Below are 19447 nucleotides of genomic sequence, written 5' to 3' on the forward strand. Positions count from 1 at the left end.
CACCTTTCCCAGCTGGAGCCTCTGTCAACACCCCTTCCCATCCCATTCTCAGCCCCCGTGAAGGACAACTGGACACACAGGCCATGGGTTACTTATATCTCAGGCGCCATTTCCAAAGGAGGAAAGAAATTATTTATTTTTATAATTATCATTATTACTGTTATTAATAGTATTTCCAGAAATAGCTACCATTTGTGGAGTCCCAGCTCTGTGCCACGGATTATGGTGCTTCATATACGTTATCTGGGTTCATTCAATTTGGCCTTGCAAAGTAGGCATCAGGGTCCTCATTTCACAGATAAGAAACATGAGGCTCATAGACTTGCCCCCCAAAGTACACAGTAAGTGGCAGAGACCAGATTCACCAGAGACCAGGTCTGCGGCTACCAAATTTCATGCTCTTTGTACTATTTTGAGGAGAAGCCAAGATAAGAATTCTAACGACTCCTTGGCATTCTTGTCCCCTGCCCTCTAAAAACTGAGCAAAAATACTTCGAAATTGAATAGTTGTATCAACCATGTGGGGTGATTAAGGTCAAAGACACTATCTCCCATTATAAGAGTTGGGTTATGGCATCTTGGAGGATTTATACCCACCCCTGCCCTTTTACCACGCCATCCTTCCTCCAACTCGTTCAGCTGTGTTTCTCAGAAGCCAGCTGGCTCCCAGTCACAGGTCAGGACTTTATTCCAGAAAACAGCTTCTCCGAAGAACTCACCGAGCACCTTACTCCTGGGAACCATCGAAAGAGCTAAAATTGATCATTGAGCCAACAAGAGAGGAGAAATGTTCTTAAGAGAAAAAAAAAAAAGACGTGAAACACCAACTTTCCTACTGTCACTGGACATGGGCCAACAATATAGAAGCAACACCTAAAATGAGGTCAATTATAATAATACATTAAACTGCCGCTCACAAAAGCATTAACTTCTGGCCCTCGCGGCTCCTGCCTATCTCAGAAAGTACCATTCCTCAGACCTCGATCATACACCAAAACTGACTCCACCAGCACCAGCTGGGGTTGCAAAAATGGAGTCTTGTAGATACAGCGACGACCTCAGTACAATCCCAATACAGTACAACTTCTGGCCCCAAGGAGAACAATGGTTTTCAAATACAGATCTCCAATGTTCAACTTGATTTGGAATCCAATGATTCAAAGACATCATATAGCAGTGGTTCTCAGCCCTGTATCTATGTTAGAATCACCTGGGGAGCTTTTTAAAAATACCCATGTTCACACCCCATCTGTCCAGGTAAGTCAGAATCTCCAGGGCTGGGGCCAGGCCCCCCCGTTGATTCTGATGTGCACCAGTGTGAAGACCCCTGTCCCAAGCACGCCTACACTACGCAGGTGCTAAGATGCCATTTAAGATATTTCAGCTAATGAAGTAAGAAAGGTAAAAACAAAATGAAACAAAAACATAAACACAAACAAGCAACTGAAAAAAAAAAAAACACCTGTTTTTTGCTGAGCGGTACTCCGTAAAAAGGCTGACAATCACATTCCTTCCAAAGCAAACTCTGGCCCAGGAGGTAAAGGAGCATTTCAGATCACAGGGCAAGTCAGTGGTGAGACCCCCACCCTGTGTTGCCCACGCAGTCATCAAATTATCCTGCTTGAGCAATGCCATCTTCTGCCACCTGCCACATGAAGTAAGTACTGTGCAGAGCTTGAGAAAAGATTTAAAACTTCTATCAGAGGAAACAAAGGAGTGATTTGGAAGCTTCCAAAAACTTCACTTATGCAAGTAGATAAAATATGGTACATTACTGAATTAGTTAATTGTCCAAATGAGTACTAGAGAATTTCCCAAGAATGAAAGCAGGATTTGACTAATTCCCAACTATTATGGGAAGATCCATTATAGAAGAGTCAATGTTTTGAATTAATGAGAAGAAGCCAAGTAGTGGTTGAAAAAACAGGTGGCTATCCTACCCACTTCCTTACCCTCCTTCTGCCATTTAAAAAGGGGAGAAGAGCCCGGCTAGCTCAGTCGGTAGAGCATGAGACTCTTAAAAAGGGGAGAAGAAGCATGGTCAACACCCTGCCCTGCTTTCAGCAGTGTGAGGTACAAAGTGATCCTAACAGCATTCTGGGCTGCTAACCTCACTCTCATGATATGAATAAAGGGTTCGATGGGAGAATCTGCAGATTAACTAAAAATACCATTCCTTTCTTCCTTTTAAAGGAGGGCCACCAAAAAATTAAACCCAAGAGCCTCTTCTTGGATCCACTAGATGGTGCAAGCTCTCCTTTGAGAGCAGACTTACCAAGAGGAGAAACTCAAGCAGGACATCAAAAATTAATATGGGCGCACCCAAGCAGCCCCTAATTACACAGGAGCCTTGAGAGAAAGGGGATTTGCTCTCAAAGAAATCTATTTTGCAATTAACAAAAGCATAAGGAAAATTTTTTCTGAATTCTGCACTGGGAGCTCAGGAGTTAACTTCCACCAGGGAAGGAATTATGGAACTAAGATTTACTTCCAAGGGGGATAATGGAAAGAGATGACGATACTGTAGCCTCTAGCCCCGCAGTTCTGGTTTTGGTCCAAGCTCGGCCAGTAATCAGCTGTGTGAGCCTGAGCAAGTCACTTAACCTCTCTGATCTTCAACGTCTTTATCCGAAAAATGAGGAGTTGGGACTAGACTATCTCTGGGATTATGTCTAGTACTAAAATTCTGTGAGTGTATATAACATACTATGTTCCTATCTCCAATTCAATCTTCCGTTTAGATTTGGGAAGACCTTCACACACAAAGACCTTCATGAAATCCATCCAGTCTGTGAAATTTGTTTAAACTGAGATGTTATTAATTCATTTACTGACAAGCATTTCTAGAATGCCTACTGGGTGCTGAGTATTGGGCTGACACCTGTCCAGGGAATAAGGACATGGAGACAAAGGAGTTCCTCACCTTCACTCCACATAGAGCTCCTCTATAAATTGAAATTGAACACATTTCAAAGTTATAAACTTCATAAATTCTGACAGACAGAATGCTATCTTCAAAGAAAAAAAAAACTGGACAGCTAAATCTACTAGTTCTTTTAAAGCACGTATCACAAATGTAAATATCATACATGCTTATCCAGAGAGTTGAATGTCTTGATAAATAACCATGAAAATGATATATTGCCAATTATTTTTAACTTGATAGATATCTCCTAGGCAACTCCTAGGCAACTCTAGCCAAAAACAATAAAGAAAAGTTCTCTCATGGGCGCCTGGGTGGCTCAGTTGGTTAAGCGACTGCCTTCGGCTCAGGTCATGATCCTGGAGTCCCGGGATTGAGTCCCGCATCGGGCTCCCTGCTCGGCAGGGAGTCTGCTTCTCCCTCTGACCCTCCTCCCTCTCATGCTCTCTGTCTCTCATTCTCTCTCTCGCAAATAAATAAAATCTTAAAAAAAAAAAAGAACTCTCATTTTGGACACTGTCAATTCTGGATGTAGACAGCACATTTTAAATATGAATCTTAGAGCCATCAATGATTCTTGAGTAATATTTTTTTATTCATTTTCCTTCTGCTTCTTTCTAGAAAATTCCGTATCTTCCTTTATGTTGTTCCAGCAATATCTGTCTCAAATCTGGTCATTCCCATCATGGACTTCCGCAACAAATAAGAGGTATCTCACTTTCAGCAAAAGCCATGTCTGGCCAAGCCTAAACACCCCACCCCTCAAGCACCTCAGTCTTTTCCCAACTCCCAACAGCCCCTACTACTTAATCTCTCCTGACCTTTCTCCTCTCTCTCCCTCACATTTGCTTCACCCACACATCACGACCTAGTCACCATATCTATGCATTCACTTACTCAGAAAACGGCAAAATACCTGTATGGACAAGGCAGTGGCTAGAGATGCTGCTGTAATATTTGTACGATAAATGGACATATAAATAAATACTAAATAAATAAACAGTCTCTACTCTCATGACGTCTGTCACCTGGTAGGAGAGGTAAGACACAGTAAACCCATAATGATCATACAAAGTAACCTTTCAGTGCCACATGAGTGATACCAACGAAACTCTAAAGATGTGAAGAGTGATTGCCTACGCCTGGCTTGATCAGGAAGACTTTTGGAAGAAGTGGCATGTGGTCGCGACATTGGGGGATGAGAAATATTTAGGTAAGTATAGATGGAAGAGAAAGGTATCTCAAGGAGAGGAAAGGCATAAGCACAAGTGATCAAGTGGAAATCCAGTTCATACATGGTCCAAGAGAGCTGGAGTAGTCAGTCTATGGACAGGGAGATGGGAGGAAGTTCAGGGGTAGCCTGGGAAAAGATTCAAATAACTGGGCTCTGCCAATTCTAGCCTCGGAGTTATTTTTCCTACTACTCTGATGCCTACGGTTCTCTGCCTATTCCCTCCTGGAAATATGCCAAATTTTATAAATTACAGATTAATGAAAGAGCTACCTGGTGATCTAAAACTAGGATTCTCCAACAAGTACCTAATAAGAACTAAAAAAGTAATAACAGAATTAACACACACCAAGCACTAACTCTGTGCCAGGCAACACAGTAAAATATCAACTCACTGAATCCTCACAGGTCCTGTAAGAGTCCTATTAATGTCATTCCCCATTTTACAAAGGAGGAAACCGGCTCAGAGAAGTCAAAAGTGCTGCCCAAGGGCACAGAGCTGGCAGGTGGTGGGACTGGGGTATCGACCCCGGCAGCCTGACTCTAAAGCTCACATCATATTAAATCCTTCGCAAAGAACTTAGCCACTGGATACCACTGCGTCTAGCTTTATGCAATGAATAAATGTGCCTTCCTCTTTGCTCTCTCTTTCAAGTCTGTTTACTCCAGCCTGCGTTTTTGTTTGTTTTTTTGTTTTGGCACAGCATTAGACTCAGCGAGATAAAGACAGGGACACCCCCAGGACATCATGAGGATGGCTTTGGGCCGTGGATCCCATGGCCAGGTCACTATTTGCTCTGTGAACATGCAAAACGAGAGCAAAGATTTGGGTCTCCCTTCACCTCATAGTATGGCCTAGGTCTCGGCTTACCACGTGACTTACCTGGAGCCTCCATGCCTACAAATGATTCGAAGACACAGTGGTTCCACAGGCTGGAAACTTAGCACTAGACCTCAGATATTAATTATAAGGTTTTCTTTAGAAAAAAAAAAAAAGTGAATGGCCCAATAGCTTCTATTATAATCTAGTCCTACATTCTCAGAGGCTTTCCACAACAAATACGAGACATTTCATTATGTTCCACAGCTGATCCACAAGGGATACCTCTGGGATAAACAATTTACTCTCTTCAGCTTTTCTATATATTGATGAAGGGAAAAGTGTATTTGTATATGGATCTCAACGCCTGTGTGCGTCATCTTTCCACTTAATAACCTAGAATATGAGAAGTGAAAAAAAAGCAATAATGGTTACAGTGAAATGAAGAAAATCTGCCAACACCATCTCTGCTGTGTAACCTCTAGTTACAGGGAGCTCTCACTTCCCCTTCTACCCGCAGCACCAGGGCATCTGGGGGGACCCAGTGGGCGGACAACGATGATGCCTTATAAGATACTGTAATGTACATGACATCAGTGTGTGGCCAGTTGTCCTACTGCCAAGCTGACCACATTTCCATTTGAAAGGAGTTTTTGTGGTGCTGAGATCACTGTACACATATCTTCACAGTATTACACAGGAGAGCAGAGTTGATTTCACTGTATAAATAATGGCACTTGTCCAACATCCTGAACAATGGGAGGTACTTCTCACAATGGAACACTATCCACACACTGGGGAACAGAAACGCATTCTTAGAACCCATACACAAGAACTCAACAATGTCCTTTCATTACTCACCTTTAGATGCTACGACTACGAAGTCTGTAAATGATGCAAGTATTCCGACTTACGCTATCTGCTTTGATGGCTAAAACAGCTCCAGAGGGAGGCAGGAGAGACTGTGTCCCCTTCTGAATGCCTTGCTCATTTGGGACAGCTTCACGGCTTCCCACAGCACTGTTCTCTACCTCCTCATCCGATGCTCACCAGTCTTGGCTGGCTGCCGGCATGGGGATTACCATGGATGAGAAAACGGGATCCTTAACCAGGGGAAGCCCCCTGACATTACACATAGAACAGGGACCCATGTCTTCATATTCCTCGTCCAGTGAAAGAGCACAAGTAGCCAACGTGAGAGCAGAAGGGCCGAGATCAGTACCATCACCCAGCGTGGTCCACGGAGCACCTGGCTGCTGGCTAACAGGGAAAGTGTCAGCCCTACCTATTAAATCAGATCCTGCGATTCAGGACTCTGAGAGTGACTGTCTTTGCACATTTACGCTTGGGCATCTCTGGCACTGAGAATCAGAATAAGCAGGAAAAGAATTCTAGGTACAACTGGGTTGACATCACATTCTGAGAGAAAGAAGGAAAGAGTAAATCCAAAAGTTTGGCTGTCTATAAGATGAGATGAAAATGTGTGAAGGAACAAGAAGAATAGGATCTAAAATCAAAACACCAGTGACTAAAAACGGTACAAGATTCCCTGTCCGGTAACACTCAGTGTCATGTGAAGGATGTCTCATTTCAGAGACCCAACTGGTGGAGTTAATAGGTGATATGTGTGTAGTACTAAGTACCAGAGACAACAGGCACTTTAAATACAGTGCCTCACTTATTCTTCCCAAGAGCCCACTAAGGTAGGTACTGTTTTATCCATACGTAATATACACACATAGACGAAGGTACTTGCCACAGTCACGTTGCTAGTTAAGTAGCAAAGAGCCAGGGGACGCCTGGGTGGCTCAGTCGGTTAAGCGTCTGCCTTCAGCTCAGGTCATGATCCCAGGGTCCTGGGATCGAGTCCCGCATCGGGCTCCCTGCTCTGTGGGGAGCCTGCTTCTCCCTCTGCCTCTGCCTCTCTCTCTCTATCTCTCATGAATAAATAAATAAAATCTAAAAAAAAAAAAAGTAACAAAGAGCCAGAACTCAAACTAAGGTCTCTCTGGCCTCAAGACCCATTCTTTGCCATGTTAAGCTAGACTGCTTCCCCAAATTGTATTAATCAAATATAATGCATTAATTGAATGTATTAGATGGCACACCCTCACCTTCAGTTTTCAATTAATAAATCAAGGATTTCCCAGCCAAAGCCTCTCATAAGTGCCACTAAAATCCTCCAGGTCTATTTAATGGCTGCCTCTCGTCGGATAGAGCAATTATTAATTGAGGCTGTCTGAAGCTGGCCTGCTTGCTATGACTGCTTCAGTCCGAGTTCCAGAACACTACTGCCGATCCGTGTCACATAGCTGCAGGCCCACGACAGGACGGGCCTTTTAATTACCTCATTCACCTGCCACTACTGACAGACCACAGCGGTCCCTACACCTGGCCTCTCGGCTTCCGCGGCACCCTCCTGTTTAAATCCAGGGTGACCCTGCCACTGCCAGCCCAGCTCCTCAGTCACACCTGGATCGCCAGCATCAGGCAGGGAGCACAGGGAGCTTCATGACAGAAGCTGGAGATGGCAGCAGGTGCATGAAGCGCTCCCGCTGAGCTCAAGCATGCGCAGCACGCGGCTTCCCCCGCTGCCAGATGGCCCTGAGGAGACTACCTGCCTCCCTGCCCGGGTGCCACTGGAGCCTGCCTCAGGCTGTGGGGCAAGAACAGCAGCTTCTAGAAGGAGTGACCTCATTTCTCTAGGACATCCCTGAGACCCCTTCACTTCACACCAGACCGGCGGTCCGTGGGCCAGATGGGTGCACAGGTAGGCTTTCAGCATGGTGGAGGACAGAATCATTTTAAGTGCCTGGTTTACTCCAGGCATGGTAAGAAACAAAGTTCCATATGAATAAGTATAGCTCAACATCATTACAAGAAGAGGAATAAGCAACTAGAGGGGAAAAAAAAACAACACAGGGCTGGGGGCTGTGGACAGGATACTATTCCAGAGCCTTTAGTGATTGGACACTCGGATCAATAATGTAGAGAATGGGTTTTAAAAAGCAAATTACTGGGATGCCTGGGTGGCTCAGTCGGTTAAGCGTCTGCATTCAGCTCAGGTCATGATCCCAGGGTCCTGGGATCAAGCCCCGCATCGGGCTCCTTGCTCAGTGGGAAGCCTGCTTCTCCCTCTCCCCCTCCCCCTGCTTGTGTTCCCTCTCTCACTGTGTCTCTCTCTGTCAAAAAAATAAATAAAATCTTTAAAAAAAATAATCAGTATATTAATTGTCATAAAGTTGGTGCGTAAAATGTCCTTAAGACAAACATGGAGGGCGCCTGGGTGGCTCAGTCGGTTAAGCGTCTGCCTTCAGCTCAGGTCATGATCCCAGGGTCCTGGGATCGAGTCCCCAATCGGGCTCCCTGTTCCGAGGGGAGTCTGCTTCCCCCTCTCCCTCTGCCTGCCGCTCCCCCTGCTTGTGCTCGCTCTCTCTCTCTCTGACAAATAAAAATAAAATTAAAAAATAAATAAATAAATAAATAAAAAGCAAATTACTGAAATGCAAAAGAAGAAACATGAAATGGAGAGACCAAACTATTCTCCCACTTCAGTTTTTCATATGGTTCAACCCCAGAGCTGGAACCTAGTTCAGAGTTCCATAACTCCAGGGGAACTGTAACAGATTTAGCAAAGAACCACCACAATCAAGACATAAAATCTCAAAATTCCAGGGCCAAGAGGGCATCCTAATTCCATGCTTTCGATTCCTTCTTTTTTCCGATTTCCCGCTGCAAGGAATGCCCTGATCAGTGAAGTTTTACAGCATTATTGGCACCAGACATAAAACTTCAAGGTGTTTTTCATCAGGAAGTGATGCAGGTAACAGCAGAGTGATGTGCTGGGCATCCAGAAACGCAACGGGAAGTGGGCCAGAAGAGCAAGCAGGGGACTGGCCTCTGCGCTCTGGCCACATCGGAACCCCATCCCCCATCTCCCAGACTAGAGATGCGTGAAGAAGGGTGGACAGGAGAAATGGAGCGAAGGGACAGTTAAGGGACAGGCTGCTCTGCCCACTCCGCTCTGGAGACCAAAAAAGTATGACCTAAGAGGTCAGCACACGCCTCCCGTCAACTCAGCACCCAATTATAGCTCATTAACATGTATTAGTGCTGATCATTTGAAGCTGGTTTTTAATTGCTCTTAAAACCTTCAGGCACGAGTTTCACTGGGCATAAAAGTCAAAGACATCCCTAGCCAGTGAAAGCCCAAACGGGCTCTGCAGGGGTCCCAGCCCACCCGACCCACAGACACACTGAATAGCAAACGGCTGACTCACAAGTGTGGCTGCTCCCAGACTCTGAAAATTTCCATCTTCTGCAGTCCCCAAAAAGCTTCCATCCATCAACCTAAGTCAATAAGCCATGAATTATTGAGCTCACAGGATACAGGTCATGAATATGTATGTGTGTGTTTAGAAGACAAGATTGTAAAACAAATGGGCCCCACAGTGGCTTTAGAGGCGGCCAGTGCACATGCCATTTAAGGAAATGGCTGCAATTATTCTACCTGTGTATGTTGTTCAAGCACAGTTTTAGCGCACGAGAGATGGTGGGAAAACTGGGTTTTCTGGTAGATTTTTCTGCTTCTGTTTTTCCAAGCGTGCTCATATGGAATAACTCGCTGAACGAAAACAGCTGCCTGCTCTTCACAAAAACCAAAGGTACAGGCTCTCTTTGAGGTCACGGGTATCACTGCGAAAGCCTGTGAGCTGCCTGCAGGAAAGGATGGCGTGTAGTTCATTACTTTCCCTGCCCTCCCTCCCTTCCTTCAGCACACTCCCCCCTCAACGTCTCCTCCACCTCCAACGACTACAGACAGCCCCAAACTTCTGCCCTAATTTCCTAAGGAGCCAAGGAACCCACAAAACAGAAGAACACACTAGTTCACTAGACATTTGACCAAAATAATACGGCTGAGCCCCAGATGCTATTCGTGCACCCTTTCCCCTCCAGACGCCTTGCTAGTCCCCTCTTTCTAACCCTGCTGGGGCCAGGGCAGGCACTGAGGCCATCTTTGGCTTCTACTGCCAACTGCCTGCCTGTCCATCTCCTATCCACCCAGGAGCCCTAAACAACACACCTGCACAGAGATTCTTCCAAGCTAGTGACAAGGCCAATCAGCTCGCCTCACTTCTGTTTCTACCTGCTACAACACAGCTTGATCACCACCGCATTCAAAAGGTCTTCAAAAAGATCACCTGCAGAGGAGGTGCTAAGCTAGCCTGGGGTGAAAGCTAAGCATCTGGCTTTTGATATTCTAAATTTGAGGAGCACGGCAGGCCACTCAGGCCAAGAGATCCCACAGGTGGTGGAGGATGTTCAGGCCATCTGTGTAGAGCTGACAGTTGATCGCAGGGTTGACCAGAAGACTGAGACCCACGCACACCCACATTCAGGGAAGGCAGGGGAAAAGTGAAGTCTATGTTGCCCACAGACTCTACCAGAGATCCACCAGAGTCTGAAGAGTGGCCGTCAAAGGGGAAAGGAGGTCACCAAGGAGTCAGAAGTCTTGGGTTTGTTAATAGAGCAATTCTTTAAAATCCCAGTATTTTTCAACAACTTTTAAGTGCATTTAATGATCCGGCAAGGGAAAAGCTGGGAGGCATACATGAAAAAAAGAAAAGGAGTCACCCCTTTAGGTAGTTTGGAAGGGTTTTATGGTAGTGAGTGGGAGAATACCTTCTCTTTAGGATCTTTGTTCCTTGTATCCTATTTTCTTCAGCCCCCTCCCTTCTCCTGAACCCCCTTCCTTCCTGCTTTTATTTTTTTTTTTTAAGATTTTATTTATTTATTTGACACAGAGAGACAGAGCGAGAGAGGGAACACAAGCAGGGGGAGAGGGAGAGGGAGAAGCAGGCTTCCCACCGAGCAGGGAGCCCGATGGAGGGCTCGATACCAGGGCCCCGGGATCATGACCTGAGCTGAAGGCAGACGCTGAACGACTGAGCCACGCAGGTGCCCCCTCCTTCCTTCCCCTCCTTCCTTCCTTCCTTTCAGTTCACACTGCCCAAAATGCCAGCCATACCTGCTGCCTTATTTGTCACCCCCAGGTTGGTCCTGAGCCTCTTATCCCCGACGTCCCTCTACACAGAAACTGCTGGCCATAGATGCAAATGCTCACCTGCCCTGGGAGTCAGGTGAGGGTCTCTCCCAGTGCCCATTCTCCCTGCCCCTGTGCACACCACGGCACTCTTGGTGTACTTTTACCAAAACACATTCCTCCCAGCCTGGACTCCTGTGGGAGCTCACTCCCTGAATGTCCTTCCCCGCCTGCTCACCTTCAAGGTTCGCCCCAGGTCACTCATGTCACTCTCCCTGTCAGACTCCACCTTCCGTGTCCGCCCCACGCCCCTCCCCCACCTGCCCTGGCTCCCTTCTCTGATACAACACTTATTTCAGTCCCTCTTGTGGTTACCATGTCAGTCACCTGGGTCCCAGATTATAAACTCCGGAGATATCAGAGGGTTTTCAGGCAACTTCATTTCCCCACAGGGTCCGACAGAGAGCTTTGCATCTGGTGCACACTCACTAAATGGTCTCTGAACAAATGACATTATACTTTTACTGCATATGAGATGGCAGAATTTGTCCTGGAGTAACTATGATAACACCTTTGCATACAACAGCAAACGACTTACAGAATGCTCTCATGATTGACCTCCATTCCCTGTAAGGGGGAGCGAAGACTTCACTCTCCCCACCGTGCAGCTGAGGAAACAGACTCAGAAAAGCTAAAAGCTTCGCACGAGGTCACACGGCAGTAAATACTGGAGCCAGGACTAGAATTCAGATCTTCTGATCCAGGGTCTACCACCACAGGTCTCTTCCACCACACACCCTGCTTCTTCGTGAACGGGTAATAACAAGACTGACCTGGTGACTGTTACCTGTGCTTTAGTTATTTCTTCATTGTTTATTCGTATCTAGCATGTTGTTAGCATATCTGCTTGTCACGTTAAAGTCTAACTATGATTTCAGGTTCCAGAGAACAAGGATCAATACATAGAATTAGACAGTAACTATCATCTACAAAAAGTGGACTTTCTTATGTGTTTCTAGGAAATTTTTTAAAACCACATCTTAACACTAAATCTGAATACACACTACAGGTCCCATCTGTACCAACTAATTAACACTCTAAATTATTGATACTAGTAAGTAAGTGTGCTGGATCACCTCTATTTGCCTCTCTTTATCTACTCTCCAGCTTTTCCACCCTGCTCTGAGCCCCAGAGGACCTATATGGGCCACCTTGCCATCTGGTTTCCATTTGGGTTCACCCAAAGGGAGTCCAGCAGGAGACCGGAGGAAGGGAGGCTATTTCTTCCTTTTTCTTCCTTTGCCTCCTCCTCTGAGGCATTGTCTCAGGTTGGTCGTGACCCACACCTGAAGCTCCTGGTTCTATTCAGGTGGCCCTCTCCATAGAGCTCTCTCTGACCCTTTACAAACACATTCAGTCCTAGGGATGGTAACCATGGTAATCCCGCCCACAAATTCTTTGACACTCCTACTATCAAGAGGTGGGGTTCTACGTCCTCTCCCCCTGAAAGAGGGTGGACTCTTTGACTACTCTGAATAATAAAATATGGCAGGAGTGACACTGTTGCAGTTTCTAGACTGACAGCTTCTAGTTCCTGTCTCCTGAGCGCCCAACAAATATAAAGGAGTCCAACTACCTGAGGCTGCCATGTTTAGAGAAAGCCCAAGCCAACCCTATGAAGAGACTATGGAATGAGGGAAAGAGGGAGACAGGGAGGGAGAGGGAGGGAGGAGGAGAGAGAGAACGGGACAGAGAGAGAGACCCATCCATCCAGTCAGCCCCAAGAGATTCAGGCCCCATCCACTGTGCTCATCCCAGGTGAGGTCCCAGATAGCACAGAACGGAGATGAACCAACCCCACTGTGCCCAGCCTGAATTCCTGAGCCAGAGAGTGGTGCTTTATACTAATAAATGGTTGTTTCAGGTCACTAAGTTAGCGAGTAGTTTATTACATAGCAGTAGATCACTGAAACACCACACTTTTTTTTAAAAAGATTTTATTTATTTATTTGAGAGAGAGAGAGAGAGAGCACGAGCAGGAGGAGGGGCAGGAGAACAAGTAGACTCCCCACTGAGCGCAGAGCCTGACTCAGGCCTGATCCCAGAACCCTGAGATCATGACCGAAGCCGACGTCGGGGGCTCAAGCCACTGAGCCGCCCAAGCGCCCCAAAACACCACACCTTTATAACTAGTTCTCCACTACCCAATTTGAGTGCCAGGTCTTCCTTCTGGGGCTCTGACTGACAAAATACATATGACAGCCATGAGGGCTAATAATCACATCGCAGACGCCTATTCTTCTGGAAAAATGGGAGAACTGCATTTCCCTCTGAGGAGACGTGGCCCGGTGACCTGCTTTGCTTTAAACGATGAAATGTGAATGGAAATAACATGGATCACTTCCAGGTAAGTGCTTCAACAGCCAGTGGGCCATTCACTGTATTCTCTTCCTCTGACATGACCACAGATGTCATTTCCAGATGGTGAAGGTTCTATCACTTGGGTCCCCGCGTGACGAGAACATGGAGAAAAGCTACCTGCAAACTGCCCACCCCACACTCCAAGATGGACAAGCAGTGTGAACAAGTAACAGACATGTGTTGTTCTAGCCCCTGAGACGCTGGTGGTGTTGGTGACTGCGGCATGCTCATCATGGCTGATATAATAAAAACTCCTTCATCAAGCTAATCCTACCAAAATGACCCCTTGCATGTGGGGACCATTTGAACTCCTGAATATTCTGCACACAAGGAAGCAAATATATAGGTCCATCATTTTTACAACTACAATCAGGAAAGCTATGGAAATCGGTCAACTGTTCGGAACCACGGAAACCCACCTCTTAGACCTCCCGCTCCAGGGAGTGAAAGTGACCAAGGGCCCCTGCTACTATACTCTGAAATCCTCACCACACGTCCCACAGACCCTCTCCCTGGAAGACGTAGGCCCCCTCTGATGGGTTTGCTCAGATTGCGCAGCACTCTGGGACACTCCCAACCGACCTCTCCCTCTCCTTCACTTGGGGTCACATTTACATTGCAGTCCAGCAACTCCCAGCCTTCCCCACCCTGCTCCCTTTTTTCTCTCTCACAAGCATTTCCCCTAATAAAATCCTTGCACGTCTAATCCTCTGTTGGCATCTGCTTCTCTGAGAACCCAGACTAATACAATCATACCAGTGAATATTCAGCCTTGAAAATTTAGCTTTAATAAGTTAAACATACAGAGACAACAGAACTAGCTCTTGCTGGTTAAGGGCTGTCGAATGTCATAAATAACCAGTTCTGTACAACGTGATGTCCACATTTATGTCTAGCTCTGATTCCTAAATGAACCATATTAACATGGCATCATTTTTTCTAGTATGACTTTTACAAAGTAGGACTTTAAACCTATCTCCAAAAATGGATCCTTTCCTAAATGTCCAAAACAGGCTTCCAATCCCTTATTCTAAACCCTGGAGACCATGCGTACCTTGGAATTCAAACTTTTCCTAGTTTAGAAAAGTAACGTGTACGTCTGCCGTATTTGACTAACCCAGCAGGTCCGAGGCAGCACCCTATAACCAAATACATTACTATTTCTTCCACAAAACATACAAATATGAACACAAGTAGAATAAAACCAAACAGCCTCAAGACAGTTCGGGTAAGGGTTTGTCACCACAGGAGTTCAGCAGAGGTTAGGTTGTGCTGCCATATGAATTATTTTTTAAAAATTGAGGGTTTTCTAGGCTTTTTTAATTTCTGAGTTGTGGATAAGGGACTATGGACCAGTATATCCACACTACGGAAAACCGTGCAGCCCTTTGAAAAAAATCAAATACAGCTTTGTGCTAACACAGACGAATGACTGGTCACACCACAGCGTTGGATGGAGAAAGCGCGTAGCAGGAAGACTCAGAGGGAGCACTACATCGTGCACATACAGACTGGGGAGAGGCAAGGGAGAGACAAGGCTCACTTGTCAAGTGCCCACACCCCGCCTCTCATTGCCCACAACCCTTTGTAATGACTTCATCTCTGGTTAGGAAATGCTGTGGAAATACAGTTTAGGAGAATTGATTGTGATGTAGGAATATGTTTAAGTATGCATTTATTTCTATTATTTATGGGACAGAGAGAATGAGTTCACCTCTGCAAACTGCCTACATGGATGGGATGGCCAGTAACTAAAATGCCACACATAAATTGGGAGTGGAGAGAGTACACAATGGAAATTTATTTAGGATACTAAATGAGGCGCCTCCGCTAGGGCAAGAGACACAAAATATGAAAAATCTAGACCAGAGCCCCTACCGTAGTAGACCTGAGACTTCCAGGTGTCCCTTCCCATATCAAAGGAGAGGACACAGGCTGTGGGATGCGAGTGCTCCCGCTAGGAACTCCTCCGGAAACACCCAGTTCTGGACTCCTTTCCTCATCTGCCTCGGGGCCCCTGTCCTGCCACTCACGGGAGGCTCCTTACTTCATCAACCACTGAGACAGCCAAGAGCCAGAGGAGAGGCTGTTCACCCTCCCCCTTGCCCTGCCTCCTTCCTAAAAATTTTCATTCTAAATGATTAAAACACACACACAGATTGGGGAGCAAGGAGGAAAATAAATTAGAGAGGAAATATTCTCCCTAGTCTCTAAATAGCCCTGGGAGAAATTGCCTGCAATAGATAAAAGTTAGGGAACTTTAATTAGGGGTTGGAAATTCAAATCTAATATAGTAATGTTCCCTTTGCCTTTTATGTATTCAGCATTGACTGTACTTTTTTTCACAATAAGGATGTATTCCTAACTTCATGATTTAAAAAACCTCATATTTTAATTATAGGCATAATAGAGAACAATATATGTAAAGTGCTGTTAAAATTCTCTCTGAACCACTGCCTGGGAACGCAGCACGTACCAGCACTCAGCGTGGCACTTTAACAAACCTCATTCCACCTATGTGCTGTTTATTCAGCGTCCTGAGTCCAAGGCTCTGTCCTGGGCACTGGAGATAGCCTGGTGAACAAGGCAGGTGTGAACCTTACCCACAAGAAGCAGGCAAACCACTGTGGAGACAGCCATTCAACAAGTCATTGCACATTTAATGATTTGATTCCACTAGTGGTTAGTGCTGTGAAGGAGTAGCGCAGGGTGACCAGTCAGATCCTCGTAATAGTCTCTGACGTGGATCTCATCCTCAATTATGGATAAAGAGTTATCATTAGTATTTGTAACATTAAGGTATGGTAATTACAGTAATGTAAAATGTCCTGAACAAATAATAATTATAATTGTCACTATTACAATAATGACTTGGGAAATTATTTTATACCCACTGGTCAATGAGGAAAAGCATGGAACTAAATGAGGAAGAAAGTCTAAATGTGTGAGGGAGTATATGGATAATGACTGCCAGAGAATTTCAGTAGCAATGCTGTATTCCTTCACAGAGGAGAAGTCCTCCGTGCAGAGGCTTAGAGACCTTCCATAGAAGACATCCACCCCACCTCCAGAAAAGCGAGATACTAACAGAAGGACAACCTGAAAACAAACATGAGGTTTGCATTTTCCCAAGTTATGTCCTGTATTTTCCAAGACGGATTTAATTTCAAACACTTGGTCCCTCTGTGCCCATAAACCACTAAAATCATCTAGAAACATCAATATTTTGATGTTTAAGCCACATCCAAAATTACCTCTTGAAACTAGAAGTAATACAAAGCACACTGTCAGATCAAGAACAATGCTTGTTTTGGAAAATACGGCCACTACACACAAAAGGCAGTAAATGGTAAAAGATGAACATCTTCTACGAAGACCCATTGCTCTAAACTTGAAGTCCCATTACCGCGGCGGCCTCCAAGTTGCCATAATAAGGCATTCTTCGATTCTGCAAAATGAGAGCCCGTGGCAATGGTACTTCCAGATGCAGAAACGTGGGCAACCCATCAAAACAACATGTGATAAGTTATTTCTTCCTTATCTCCCTATGAGGGCTGGCAATTCTAATAACTCAACAAAGAGCCTCTGAACTCAATACTCTGTCTCTTTACACAGTGAAGAAAAACTCCTTATAATTAGAATTCTAGGTCCATGGGTGTCTCCTGACAGCTCACAATGGAAAAGCTATCAGTTGATTTATTATACAAAATGAGAGCATCATAAGGAATCCAGAGTGGTGCTAATGAGACAGCCAACCTTTACTGGGACCTTAACTTGCTTCACTTTAATTTTTACTGTCACAAAATTGTTATAAAAAATCATATTCTACTAAGGAGATGGCAAATCCATGACACCTGTGTTACCCTGGCCCCTTTCCCCACCACGGTAAGCCCTGCACTCTCTAGGACAGATCTGGCCTCCGAGGACAGCCTAACGGAGGATTCCAAGGAGCTACTCTCCATGAATGGACATATACACAAGAGTCAGAGTCATTTGCCAATCTTCATGTAGACTATCTTACCCGACACTCACAATGCTGTGTTCTATGACACCAACTGGATCCCAACAGACTTCAGCTGTCACCATCGTTAAGACCTATCTTTCATATTCCTGAGGAATATGAATGGAACGAGAAGAAGAATTAGGCTAAAGTCACCATTGAGTCAGTTACACTGGTCACCTTCCTCGGTTTCCGTCAGTTGTACCATCAACAGGTAAGATCACCTTAGCCAATCACTGACCTTGTGGAGCGCAGGAGCCAAGACTGGTACCAAGAATCCATTGTAAATATAATTGACAAGCTGATTGCGAATCAAGGGGTGAGCCACCTAAGAGAGAAACAGGCAGTCATGAAAAAGACAAAGAGTTTCATCTTTAGGTCTTCTTAAAATCACACATTTCTGTGAATATCCTAAATTCAAAGAGGAAATTCAAATTCCGGCCATTTATTTCATGGTTAAGGAATAATTCAGACTTCAAGCCACCATGTAATTTTTTCAGATGGCTTATTCCAGTATAAACAGCTTGGACTTTCAAATTTTAAAATCGGTAATTTTAAGTTTCAACTTAAAAAAAAGCAGATACTAAATAGACTGAATACGTATAAGGACTCATAAAATAAAATTAACAAATTGAAAAGTATCATTTTGCCCCCTAACTTCATCTATGTCCTAATCAATTTGTGCCTAATTAAAAACAAAAGTATAACTGTCACAGTGGACAATTCATTTATTTTGCTAGCAAAAAGAATCTGTGTTCAAGATACATTTTCTACCAATCATTTATATTGAGGAGGAAGGCATTTAGAAAATCTTTTCATAAAAAAATAAGATTTTGTTCAAAAGGAGAAAACATTACCAAAAGTATCACACTTCTTATATCTCATTTTTAAACTATATTTAGCGTGGATAAGTCTTTACTAATATCTTTTAGGAGTAATTTCTTCAGTAGTACCCTGAAACAAACAAACAAAAATCTTAAAAGTATATGGCCCCGATTTCAAAATATAGTATAAAATATATCATTTCTCTGCCTTTAACCATGCCTGTTAGCTTTACTTCTCTTTCTTAAAAAAAAATAATAATAAATTCAAACAATGAAGTGAAAAGCAATTTCTAGGGAAGTTGCTAGATCTTTAAATCACTGATAATCTCTCTGTGTACATTAGGGAAGGAACTAATAGTTTCATCTTTTTTATTTCCACATACTTCTGCAAGAAATGTTGATAGACTGTAATATTAAAGGGGAAAAAAAAAACCTTAAGATATAATCCATTTATCTTATATATAAATAAAACTTCCTTTGACTTAGCAATAAAAATGAGATAGGAACTAAAGTAATTTACTTGCATTTTTCTTCCAGAAGCTATTTCTTTATTTGGTAGATAAACAGACTATAACTAACATTTTTCACCTTACAATCAACATAAAGAAAATTTTATTTCTTAATAAATCCCATATGAAGGTAATATGTATGTTGTATAGAAATAAAACATTTTTTATGAAAAACCACTACATCCTTAAGTATATATAAAATCTGATTTTTATTGAAAACAGTAACAAGAAATCTGAAGGTAAAAATCTAATCAAGAAGCCAAATATACTAGAGTTCAGTCGTTGCTTTTTTTTCCCCAAAGCAGACCAATTTCAAAGCACAGATTTAATTTGTGCTACTAAGAAGATGCTTAACTTCATCTAAATTCAATTGGGATAACAATATTCTTTATGTAGTATGCACCATTAAGCAAAATAAAGTGTTTTCCTTTGTATACTCCCAAGAAGACCTTGAAGTAAGAGTGGTATAATTTGGTGTACTTAGAAGCCTAAAAATATCTCTTTAATGAGTCAAGCATTGAACTTATTTTTGATGGCTAAGTGGATAATCAAAACAGAATTAACACTTTTTATAAGGAGGAGAAAGAAAATCCACTCATTTTTTTCCTCAATTAAAACTTCCCCCAAACCTGTAAACTAACAGTTTTTGTCATCCAAGGACATTCAGTAGGCCACC

At 43.9% G+C, this 19447-nt stretch overlaps 1 protein-coding gene across 3 annotated transcripts in view; it reads right to left on the reverse strand.

Annotated features, from left to right (window-relative positions):
* The window catches only part of FAM160A1 (family with sequence similarity 160 member A1), a 227955-nt gene that overhangs the window by 39731 nt on the left and 168777 nt on the right, over nucleotides 1-19447 (reverse strand). For all 3 annotated transcript variants that reach the window (XM_035022906.1, XM_035022905.1, XM_035022907.1), the window contains one exon: nucleotides 17680-17766. In XM_035022906.1, the coding sequence (XP_034878797.1) occupies nucleotides 17680-17766 (87 nt within the window). The remainder of the gene's footprint in view (nucleotides 1-17679; nucleotides 17767-19447) is intronic.

The sequence above is a fragment of the Mirounga leonina genome, unplaced genomic scaffold (genome assembly GCF_011800145.1).
Source record: "Mirounga leonina isolate KUSES-001 unplaced genomic scaffold, KU_Mleo_1.0 Mir_176, whole genome shotgun sequence".
NCBI lineage: Eukaryota > Metazoa > Chordata > Mammalia > Carnivora > Phocidae > Mirounga > Mirounga leonina.